The 12580-nt window shown below is 38.3% G+C and overlaps 1 protein-coding gene and 1 long non-coding RNA gene across 3 annotated transcripts in view; one reads left to right on the plus strand and one right to left on the minus strand.

Annotated features, from left to right (window-relative positions):
- Positions 1–4052, plus strand: part of LOC122094182 — an 8122-nt gene extending 4070 nt beyond the window's left edge. The window contains exons 4-7 of one of the 2 annotated variants that reach the window (XR_006144683.1): positions 1756–1852; positions 2034–2219; positions 3076–3137; positions 3238–4052. This is a non-coding gene — a long non-coding RNA (uncharacterized LOC122094182). The remainder of the gene's footprint in view (positions 1–1755; positions 1853–2033; positions 2220–3075; positions 3138–3237) is intronic. The other variant, XR_006144682.1, reaches the window with a different exon arrangement.
- A 5216-nt stretch (positions 4053–9268) lies between these two features.
- LOC122093375 (glycine-rich cell wall structural protein-like) lies at positions 9269–10118 on the minus strand. The gene has a single exon (XM_042663708.1). The coding sequence runs from the start codon at positions 10005–10007 to the stop codon at positions 9507–9509; it is 501 nt and encodes a 166-aa protein (XP_042519642.1). The 5' UTR covers positions 10008–10118; the 3' UTR covers positions 9269–9506.
- Between the last annotated feature and the right edge of the window lie 2462 nt (positions 10119–12580).

Raw genomic sequence — 12580 nt, forward strand, 5'->3', positions numbered from 1 at the left:
AGTAAGCCTGTTCCTTGGGGTATCTCTAACAGAACGGTGGCAAAGGCAACCGAGCTTGAAGCTAACTTTAAAGAAGATGGCTTTCTAAATCTTATCATAAGAGCGAGAGTTGGAAGTCCATCTACGGAGATTTTGCTCCATCCAGAGGTGGTTGATTGTGGTGCAAAGGCGAGCTTTCTGACAGTGTCACAAATGGAGGATCCGCCAAACGTCATGTCGACTTAGGTCCATTCTTGGGTCAATGGGAGAGGGCATCTGCTGAAGAGCCAGCAAGATTTAAAAACCTTTTTTCCAAATGGAAGAGGAAAAGGGGCAAGATAAAAAAAGGTGGTCGGAGTCTTCAATGCCATTCTAGCAGAGGCAACAGGAGGGGGAGGCTAGAATGTGTCTAGAGATAAGGAAGGTCTGAGTGGGGAGACAATTAGAAATTGCACGCCAGGCAGTAAAGCTATGGCGGGGGATGTGGCCTTTGAATCAGATGATATTGCGTCAAGGGACAGTGGGACAAATGGTACGAGAATGGTTCCAAGCAGAGGAAGTAGTAAAAATCCCCAAGGGGAGGGGAGCCAACAGATCTTGTCATCTCTCCCGCGATGACCCAGAGGGATGGGAGGAAGGGAGGATCGGAGATTGAAGAGAGAGGGGTCCAAGAGCCAGAGGAAAGGATGGAGTCGGCAGTGGCAAATCTAGGGATTCCAGAAGCATGGATAGTTCTGGGAGAGAGAAAATGATAGAAGATGCCAGAGGGATGCCAAGGGCCAAGCCAAAGGGAGGTTGAGGCTCCATTGCCTACGGGGTAGGAAATAACAGAGAGAGCCAAAGGTCTAGAATTAAGAATACCACGCCAAATCCAGGAAGAATCAAGAGAGGGGGAGGCCGTCCAAAGGGAGTCCAGCTTAAGCAGGTAGGAATAGACCCAAGAAACTCAGATGTGGTGATGATCTTCTAAATGAGCTTGAGGATAGAAGCAGAGATGACATCAGAGATTTAACGGAGGCCAAGGCCGCCCTCTGATTTGGGAAGATAGACTTTGTCCCAACAGATAGGCCTGAGGATGTGGGAGGAGGCCACACCTTTCCAGAGGAAGGAAGAGAGGAGGGTGTTGATGGATTTGGAGGGGAAGAGGGAAGGGAGAAGACTCCAGACTAGTAGAGATATAATGATTGGAGGACCGATCTAATGAGAACCAGATGGCTGGCATAGGATAGGAGTTTAGTTCTACATTTTAGCAGCATCAACACACGATCACGATGCCTTTAGTTCCTATCCTGATGAGAGATATTGTGATGGATTTGAGGAAGCATCGGCTCAATACAAAGAAATAGTTCCCATCTATGATTGGCATGTTAAACTTTCTTTATTGCATTGTTTTTGTTTTGAAGAAGACATCAATCTGGTTCATAGTAGTCTGTTTCATTATGAAAAGGACAACATCATTTGCTCCTATTATAGAAATGGCTTTGACTATCGTCAAGCAAAGCAGTAGTCAGTACCATGTTTTATTGATAAGTTCAGGTGTAAAGTCTTTAATTTTCATTGTTAGCCTTCACTATTGTCTTGCTTTTTTATATTCTGAGGGCTTCTGTCATTGAAGATAAAGAGTTGTATGTCAATGATATACCATATCGGCTTGCCCCTCTATCCACCTGATCATGCCATCATGAGTAGAATTAACAAAAAGATCCGATGCTTTTATGATGTTGTCTAAAATGCTGTAGCCTAGTAATTTTATGTGTTCCTCTTCCTGATTTTCAGCCCCATTGTGGTGCAGCTACTGATATCGGGCTAGTGGTGATTGACTTTCTTGCTTCAAATGCTTTTGGGCTCACACAAAGATCTCAGCACTAACCAGGTATGGTGATAACCTTGAAGTAGGAATTGAGGATTTCGTTTGTGTGCCAAATTCTTAGCTATATACAAAGCAGACAGCTGGACACCCCACATCTGATCTGATATGGTCTGGGCCATGGTTACTGTTTGTTTGTTCGTGTCTTCTCTTTGCTGAAAATGGATGAATGCCTCTACTGCTTCAGTGCTTTCGTTCTGTGGGATTAGAAGGGAACCGAGGGCAATGATTTAGGGAAAGATCATTCCTTCACTGAAACATGATTATACAAAAATTTGAAACATTCGCGTTTTGGAATATACGCAAGACCTATCTATGACATCAAGGATGCTTTGCCTTCAACCTCTTTCATCTCCTTCATTCTGTTTGGCAGGTACATCCTTCCTCTCCTTCTCTTATTTTGAAAAGGACATAAAAACTAGAATCATTCCTTTGTTTAAACACACCATAAAATGTTTTTTTTTTTTTTTTTTTGCTTATATATTAATTGATTCTCATTATCATGATCCATATCGTTTTATACTCAGTTGAGCAGTCACCATCTTTGGTAGCCTTATGTAGGTTTGTGTCTTCTAAAGTTTCAACAGGTCTGACAATTCAAGTGATCTTCTAGAATGGGTCATTATAGGCTTTGAAATTTTACTTGACACTTCATTCTCTTGATTCCGGGCAACCTTTGTTTGGAACTCTTTTTGCTCTTCTATACAAGGGAAAACCAGTACATTATACTTTCGTGAATATTTGGTCCCCCCCAAACAACAAAAAAAAAAAAAAAGGAAGAAACTTGGTTCCTTTCCTTCTAGATTCCTACATTGACATAATTAATATTTTAAATGGTTTAAAATGCATTTATTTTTTTGTGTTTCTGTTTTAGGATGATGGTACTGGGGGAAGAAAACAAACAAGATTACTATTAAACCAGTACCCTTTCCTGTTAGATGGTCCGCCGAGGAATCCCTGTCCTAATGTCCCTATAATCGTTGATCGGTTTTCTTTCTAACACTAACAAATCATGCATTTTCATATTCTTGGCATAATCGATCAGCCTATTCTAAGATAGAGAGGGATTGGGGTGACTGGGATTATTAGGTTGGTTTGTATATTTTCGTCTCTAACATGTGTTCTATCCGCATCCCTAGTCAATATTCACTAACCGTATACTTTTTTCTATTGCACTCAATGTCCAGGAACCGTAACTGTTGTTGTTCTATTTGTTTTTTGATTTTTAGGTAGACTACAAGCCCACATTTCTGAAATAGAGATATAAAAGACGAATTTTCTCATATTAGAAGTAAGATTATTGTATGCCATAAGATTATTGTATGCCAATTTCCATGGGATTCTCTCTCTCTCTCTCTAACATTTCTCATGTGTCCCTCCTTGTGGTACAGGTTCTTATGTGGGATTCAGCAGAATATAGAAGCCACAGTTCATGAGCATCTTATCATCTTCTTGCTCACCTGATTATCACCTTGTTTTATTGAGGTTAGGTCAACATAAATACTCATGGCTGCAGGTTGGAATTCAAGATGTGAGAGCAGAGGTGATGCCGTCTGGAGAACTTGATGCTATACATTCATGTCAGAAAGATGGAAGCACAGTTGCAATGGTGGGTGATGGAATCAATGATTCACCAGCTCTTGTGGGTGCAGATGTTGGGATAGTGATTGGAGCAGGGACAGATAGCATAGAAGCTGTCAATTATGTATCGATGAGAAATAGTTTGGAAGATGCCATTACAGACATTGATCTCTTGAAAAAAAAAAAAACCTTTGCTTGTATTCGATTGAATTATGTGTTTGCCATGGCATACAATGTGGTTGTCATCCCAGTTGCAGCAGGAGTTTTATTCCATTTACTGAGGTTCAGGTTGCCACCTTGGGTATCAAGGGCATGCATGGCCCTTTCATCCGTAAGTGTTGTATGTTCTTCTTTGCTTTTGAGAAGAAACGAAAGACCCAGACTTAAAACTCTAATAGGGATAACTGTAAATTGAAAATAATAGCATCAATAGAATAGGGGGAGAAATAAGAAAAGGAAAAAAGTGAAATGTTCTGGAATGGAATGGCTCAATTTTGAGGGTCACTTCTTTACTGTGTAACATTGCCATTGGGTGGTTTGAATCTGCACCACCATTCTGTATAATGTTGAACGTCTATCTCTCTCCATTTGCTATTTGATTGAATGAAACAATTACAATTTGTTCCATGATTCTCTTGTTCCCTATTTGCATTTATTTTTTAGGTTTTCCAGATGGTGGTATTGTCATATCAGATACAGTCGACATGATACTGATACCTAAGTCCATGCAAAGAATATACTGGGGTTGAAAACAGACATGAACAGTTGACCTGATCAACCATGGTCTGGAAAATTTTGAGCATTTAAAAGTAGAAAAGTACTTTGATGGCTGGGATCGAACCAATTTGATGCCTTCACTGCCTCATGGGGAGTTTCAGAGCATGCTAGTGAGGTAAGAAATACTATTCCATTTGATTTTTCTTCCTTCTGAAATTGAATATCTATTTGAAAAACTACACATTAGCAGAAGACGAAACTGGGTTGGAGAAGATTAACCATCCTCATTCAGTTACTTTCATAGCTTATCTATCATGAACATGATATGTTCGATAAAAAAGCTCCAAATGGTAATTTCATCACAGAGAGAAATCAGCTACTAGGAAATATATCTTGTTTTGCTAATAGGCAAACTCAGATTAGATTGAAACTTGACATGTAAAGAAGACAGACAGGAGCCCATGACCTGCCTCCAGCGAGGTAATGCCGAAAACCGCTGGAGCAAGGGGCCATTGGCCAAGGTTAGTGAATTTTGTAAGGTCATGAGTTGCCACCTTTCACTTTCCGGGCAATCAATAGGCCTGGGAGGATTTATGTTTTGGCCAGTTTGGAAATTCTGTTCCCTTGTTTATTCATGTGCATACCTACCCTGCAACAGATAGGTTCACCTATTGATTGGTTTCTACCAAACGCGGGTCCAACAGAAGGTGTAAGGCCTATGTTTAGTGGAAGCTCTTTTTTTTTTTTTTTTTCTTCGTAGTGCAATTACTCTCTGCAACACCCCCTATTCATGTTCATCTTCTGAAGTTGCAGAATTAAACGGAGGCCCCCGGTATCTGGGTTGAAATCGGCTGCAATTCCGATCTCGTACAATTCCATGCAATACCACCTTCAGGCGGTGACACGTGTATTGATACCAAGACAATGGTCCAGATCTGGTACAACTAATAAACCATTAAATCAGTGAAGAAGCATTTAAATCAGATCTGGATCATTGTATTAGTGTCAATACACGTGTCACCGCCTGAAGGTGGTATTGCACGGAATTGTACGAGATCGAAATTGCAGACGATTTTTTTCCCCGATATCTGTTCCTCGTTTTTAGAACATCATATACGGCAACATTCAATCACCGTTCATAGCTGGGGTGGAACTATCACTTTTGTCCTGCACCAGCCAACCCAATCCAACTCAGAAGAGAGAAGATTACAATTCTTGCGACCCAATCAATTGTTGGGATTTGAAAACAATGTTATATTTTTAATGTGAGCACTTTATGAAATGGTGTTCGTCACACAAAAATGTATATGCAAGATCAAAGAACACAAGAAAGTTAAAACTAGTACATAAAGAAGAGAAGAAATTTACGTGATTTGGCAATACTGCTTACATCCATGGAATGAGAACAAACTTCTACTAAAAACAAGAAAATAATACAATATAATCCTTTTTTCATTAAAAAAAAAAAAAATACAGTACAATCCTTGAACAATCCTTGAAATTTGATACCCAAATCCAAGTCCCTAGTATATTCCTCTCTCTTCCTTTGTTCACTTGGTCAATCACTCACTTTTTCTCTCGACCTTGGTGTCTCGTCGCTCCTGGTTTCTATCTTTTTGTAGCCTTTGGAAGATGGCTCTCCTTTTATGGATTCATCTTCTTCTACACTGTGAAAGACTCCAGTTTCTTGAAGACTCCATTGGAAGACAACACTCTCTTTGAAGACTACTTCTTCCACTTTTGGAAATATCGGCCTTTTTTAAGCCTCGACTACTAGGAAGATTCTATACTCTTCCACTTTCTTCAAAAGATTCAAGTTCTTGAAGATTTCTAACCTTTTTCATTAGAAGGCCTAATAAACAACCCAAATTGAACCATTGAACCCCACCCATCAACCGATTTAGATAAAAAATATCAAACCCAACATCAATCATGATGTAGATTTAGCACAAGGGTGAGCGTATTTGATAGGAGGTTTTCTCTTTGTGGTGTTCCCAGTTATGTAGAGCTTTACTTGCTTTGTTTTGTCCCTTCCCTCTTCTTTCCCTCTAAGAGTATATTAAAAAAAAAAAAAAAAAAAAGAGTTGAGATTGGCCTTTATGTATCTCATTGGCTAATGTTAATGTTAACTAGTAGTAGAAAGGATATTTTGCATGTTTTTGTTAAGAGCATAGCGAAGTGTTGGGAAAGGGGAGGAACTTACTCAAAGATACAGTAGAGAAATTGTATGTCATTCACAAATATGTATATGCAACATTGGAAGCAAGACAAAATAAAATAAACAAATATAAGTCAAATATAACACCAAATTTAACTTAAAAAAACATTTTATTGTGAAAGGAAAAATCACATGCAACTCCGAGAGAATTTGAGGATTGAAATGTTACTCTTCTCAAATTTATACCCAAAACTTGAGTTTAACAACAAAAATGATAGAAGAAGAACATTAACTCTCTCTCTCTCTCTCTTTTTTCTTAACTTCGTGCCTCAAACAATTTTTTCGTAATGATTAATTTGAACCGTCGTTATAAAATAATTAGGTTATGTTATATTTTATTTCATTGCTGAAAAACATATTTTACGTCTGATATTATTTTATCATCACCATAAATGCATTAGGCAACAATGTCCCTTTTATTATCATTATATATTATATTTAACGACGATAGTAATTTTTTATTTGAAGATAATAATAATTTTTTATCATCACGATAAATGTGTTTTCTTGTAGTGAATGTATCTTCAATTTTTGAAACCCACTAAAGAAAAGTGTTAGCAAACATGGGACGCTTGACTCCACGTGAAGCTGGAACCCACATGAGGAAACTCCAACAAGTATCTCTAGTGAGTGTAACCTGTCCATAAATTATTACCATACAAGGCTCCTAATTCCATATGTATGTATTGCTTTTAATTTGTGGACCTCAACCAAAAGGTCTTCTCTTTCAAGGATTTGCCCTGTTGGTGATTTTCTGTTTCTTCTTCTTTTTACCTTTTCTTTTAGTTGGATGTTCTACCAAAAATATATTTCTTTTAATTGGATGCATGATCCTCAAGTTTTGACTAGTTAAATCATTGGATATATTACCAATCTAAAAATATATATAAACTAATTGAATCCATAAACTAAACTAATTATCTTTCCAAAAGGTCTTCATGGACTTCATTAATTGTAAGATCCATAAGCCTTACAATCCGATCATGGAGTGAAGAATTGAATAGAATCGGATCGGATCGCTCTGGATCAGATAGGTATTGACTGACATTGATCTCGATTCTTGGACGATACCTATGAACAAAGAGTAAAAAGGTTTAAAAATGGTTTTTAAATGAAAATCAGGTATTTTTGTTCGATACAGGCCAATCCTGATAGGAATCAAATCGATATCGATTGAGATCGATCCGAGACTGATCTATATCTATAGAGCATATAAGACTAGATTTGCAACAGTCAAGGTCTGTATAAGCCAGAAAATTGGCGCCCTTGTACCTGTTATAGTTTTGGCAAGGCTCATGTTCTATCTAAGTGGGAGTAGGATTCGACTGAAGGAAGGGCAACCGTTCAGAATGCAAGGCGTGTGTGGAAGCGAGCAGGTAGGAATGAAGGTTGCAAATGAGACAATTTGCCACCTGGTGTAGTGGTCCTTCGACCACATAAATCAGGAATATAGAAATCAAAATTCGATGAGAAAGAGTTACATAATAGATGTTGTTACATATGAAGAAGTGAAGAGTTTAGCGAAAAAAAGCTGATCTATGACCATCCTTTTATATGTTCTAGTATCTTAAACTATGATCCGATCTGCAAATCTACAAGGTTCCCAATGGCCCGTCTCTGTTTTTTTTTTTTCGGTTACTCATGCTCACAATTGATTAGCAAAACTGCAAAACCTATTTATTTAATCAAAAGAAGGAAAAAAGAAAACCAATGTAAAACTCTCCAGTGGGTTGGACTTCTATTTTCAAGGATTTTTTTTTTTTTTTTTGGGGGCTAACAATGGGTATTTAGACCTTCGTCTTGACTAGTCCCGCAGGTTTATATTAACCCCACAATCGTATAGACCGGATCATATCAAGGTTGAATTATTCTCAATGATCTTATAAAATATCCGCTACTTTGTTTTATTTTCCAAGCATTTAACAGATGAATACAGAACCATGCATTGTGAAAACCAAATTTACCATTTCACTTTTATAGACCAAGTGCTGCTACAATCCCATAATCCCACATGGATCATTAAAGTTTGATTATTTATTTATTCATTTGTTGAAACACATGGAGCACTGATTGTTTGCCTATTTTAATAGTAAATACACCATCTGAATGTAGCACACTGTTCATCACCCAATAACTTTTACACCTTGTGAGGAGTAATTGAAGGGTTGGGTTTTGCTTGGGAGGGACCCATATGGTATGCAATTCCTATAAAATTCTAAAATTCTCACAAGGTGGAAAACTTTATGAAAGGATCAAATTTCTGTTCACCGACTTATGTTGAAGAAAGAATCTATTCACCATGAAAATCTCAGCCTTTTGATTAATATAGAAAAAATATTTTTTATTCGATATAGTAAAAGTGATATTGAGAGTCAATGAGTTGAACGTAAGGTCATATCACCCATGGAGAGGAGATCACGGGTGAAGGAAAACTTAATGCCTTATGCAATTTCATCATAAATTTCAACAAGAGTTCATTGTTCTATTCTACAATGGTTCATAATATAGTTTTTAGTAATTTAGGGATCTTGAGGACAACGGTAAAATAGTTTCTCGCTTCTTCGCTTAGATTTCTTAGGGTTGATTTAATGCACATAGTGGGATGATTTAGATTAAAAAATCATATAAATGGATAATTCATATTTATCTTATGATTTTTGGACATCATCCCACTTCCCTTGTTACACACATAACTATCCAAAAAAACTTATGATTATGGGCCTTACCGAAAACCAATTATGATTATATTTGTTAACACAAGTCAAGGAATAGATTATTATTCTACAACCCATCTTCTACACCATCCAGATCGGTGGGCCCTCACCCACTGTATCTTCATTTGACTTCCGAGACTAGACCCTGTTTGATATATTATAGATTTATGAATTTCTTATTAGCCAATTAACTACTAAATGGTCTTCTTTATTATCGAACTAACCGTCCACATCCATATATAGAAAAGATAAAAAAAAAACATAAAAACCAACTCCTAAACCCTCCAAAAACCCCATCTCCCCACTCCAAAACCCACATAGATTCATAGATAATATAGAATCTAATACAACTTAACACATCTATAACCCTCTAGGAGGAAGCAAAAGGGATAGATACGCGGTAAAGTTATCCTTTCATGCATCCTCTGTTTTAACAGTAAGCAGTACACTTCTTCTTGCAGTCGATGGTACAACCGCCACCGCCACCGCCACTTCCACCATTCTTGCCAGAGTGACTGTAGGAGGTGAAGCACTTAGCTGGGCACGTGAGCTTCTTCTTATAACAAGGTCCACGTTCCTTGCACACCACGGTGGGGCGTATAACACCACCCTTAGAGTAACCACCACCGGGACCCCCATAGCCAGCACCGTAGCCTCCGCCGACGCCACCGTTGTCCCAACCGTTACTGAATCCTGGAATTCCAAATCCTCCTACACCGCCGGGACCGAAGAAACTGCCCACTCCTCCGTTGTCTCCTCCTCCTCCACCACCATTACCGACCTTGTTGCTGTTGGTATTTCCCTTGCCTTTACTGTTGGTGTTCTTTATTTGGGCACTAAAAGCTCCACCGGTTTCTGGGCGACCAGCAGCGGAGAGGGAGGTGGTAGCAAACAGAAGCGCAAGCATAAATCCGCTTAAGAAAGTATTCATTTTTTCTGGGTTTGTGCTCTCTGGTTTCGTAGGGTTGGTATTTAAGTGGGGGAGAGGGAGAGGTAGTCAAGGAAGAGCATTTAAAGTGAGAGAGAGAGAAAGAGAGAGAGAGTTGGATGACAGGTGAGAAACGCGGGAGTGAGTGAAGGGCCTACGGTGCTAGTCAGGTCTGGTAGTGCGCCATTATTAAAGCTCTTCGGCCTCCTTTCCTCCATTAACTTATATTTATGATACATTTATACCCTCTCTGCCTACCTCATAATAGTACATTGTGTTTGAATGTTTGGGTCTCACTTGGTACTATTGGTGATAAGAGCAGCAGTGGCCCAATTTTCTTTTAATTTTTAGGTTTGGGTCTCAGGGTCTGTGAGATTGGACCAATAGTGGCAGGGAGACCTGGGGAGAGCCAAGGGGAATAAAGGGACTATCAAATATGTTCTTGGTGGCATCAACCTGCCTTGGGGACCAGGCTAGATATTTGGATTTGGTCTGCAGCATTCGAGAGAAATGGCCTAACTCATAGGGATCTGTTTCTTTTATTATTATTATTTTGGTAAATAGGATTTGTTTTATTTATTTTTTATTTTTTACTAACAATAGATATACAGGCCAACCGTATGGATCGGATCATACCAAGATTGAATGAAAATCATTCAACTTTCACTGAAAATAGTGAAAAGTATTAAACACCCCTGTGTGAGTGGTCCAAGATGTGCCTAGTAGAAGTCGAACTCAGGACGACCGAATATACAACTCATATTAAGTTCGTTGCTCATCAATTGCGCTACCCTATTAATTGAATTTGCTTTATAGAAATTGATTGATTTATTGAAGAATCTTTTCAGAAGAAAATGAAGAAACAGGAACCAGATTAAGCCCAAGTTGTTCTCAGTCCTTGGATGTGCGTTAGATGGCGTGTATAACAAAAAGCCCAAGGTGTTTCCATTTGTTTGCAAAAGAGGGTCATGGGTCCACCACATTCCAGATCAACCTACCTAGCAGCCGGTCAGGCTAGTCCTAGGAGCATTGATAATGTATGCACACTATTATTTTCAAGAAGAGGCTAGGCTAGGGGGTGGAACAGACCATAATCAGATTATTAAGGTGTTCGGTCTACAAAAGCCACACTAAAACCGATAATTATTGGTCTGGTCTTTTCTATTTGGGATCAGTTATCTGTCAAATTTGAATCTGGTCTCAATTTTTCATATTTAAAAAATTCAATATATGAATAAAAATCATTTGTTAGAATTGTTTCTGATTTGGTTCAAACAGTTTCTAAAAATCAAAATAACCAAACCAATAGAATTTGATCGTCGGTTCAATTCGATCTAAGATCTCATTTTTAGAATTGATCCAACCACGGAATGTGTGAAAGAGTGGCTACTCTTTAGCTTCTAATCCCTTGAAAGTGAGTCCGTATGTCTGTCTGGCACATTATGATAGGGATGGGTTTCTTTCATTCATTGTGAATGGGGAATGGGGATGGATAGGATAGCTTGTGCTTGACTACAGTGTTTCTCGCGTGGTGCTGTAAGCATTATAAAGTAGTTTATTATATAATATTACTAATTTGAGAAAAGCAAAAAAATCCATCTGCACCTGTCACTGTCTCACATGGAGGCAGTGAAATGATCGCCCTACCCTTCTATCGAAAAAAAAAAAAAAAAAAGAGAGAAAATTATATTGTCACCCCCTGAACTTTAATCCTTATTCAATGACATCTCTTGGACTTTTCAAAATGTCAAAGTCACCTCCTAAAAATTCAAATAATTTCAAATTGGTCCCTGCCGTTAGCTGACCGTGTTAAGTGAATGAAAATCTGTTAGTTTTCTTATAATATACTCAAAACACCCCCACCTATTGTGAGAGGATAATATTGCCCTCCCTTTCCTTTCTTCTTCTAAATCCACTGTCACTCTTCACTCACTCATACTCATTCGAACAACAAGATAGAAGACGAAAAAAAAAAAAAAAAAACTTGCAACTTGATCGTGCGATTCCCCTCCGATATGCAGAGCACCAAATTGTTCATGGAGATTACATGCTTCACCAATATCAGATGGTGTCACCTACATAATAAAGACATATAACCCAGTTCATACATGTATTAAGGCAACCGAGAACAAGTCTGCTACATCTAAATGGATAGCAATGAAACTTCTTCAACAGATCAAGTTTCAACCAGAAATGAAAATAGAGACCATGACTGATCACATGTAGAAAACATATAGTCTTTAGTTCCACTACACTAAGTTGTACAAGGCATGCGGGATTGCCCTAGAGATTAATGAAGGAAGTCATTCCACGTCATATGCAAAATTACCTGCTTATGATAGGTTGGTACTTCAGAAGGATGTTGGAAGTATTTTTAAGCTCCAGTTTGAGACCAGGAATCGTATGTCAGATAATCCGATTTTTAAAAGATTGTTTGTTTGTTTTGATGCTTGCAAGAAGGTGATGGGAACAACGGTATTTTTCCTATTGCATATGGTGTAGTTGAAGTTAAGTGTAAAGACAGTTGGATGTGGTTTCTGGATAATTTACGAGATGCTCTACTCGATGACAGTGAT

This window comes from Macadamia integrifolia, chromosome 11, assembly GCF_013358625.1.
Source record: "Macadamia integrifolia cultivar HAES 741 chromosome 11, SCU_Mint_v3, whole genome shotgun sequence".
In the NCBI taxonomy this organism is placed as follows: Eukaryota; Viridiplantae; Streptophyta; class Magnoliopsida; order Proteales; family Proteaceae; genus Macadamia; species Macadamia integrifolia.

Coding starts and splice junctions, on each gene's coding strand:
- LOC122093375 (XM_042663708.1), bottom strand. CDS start 10,007: ATGAATACTTTCTTAAGCGGATTTATGCTTGCGCTTCTGTTTGCTACC.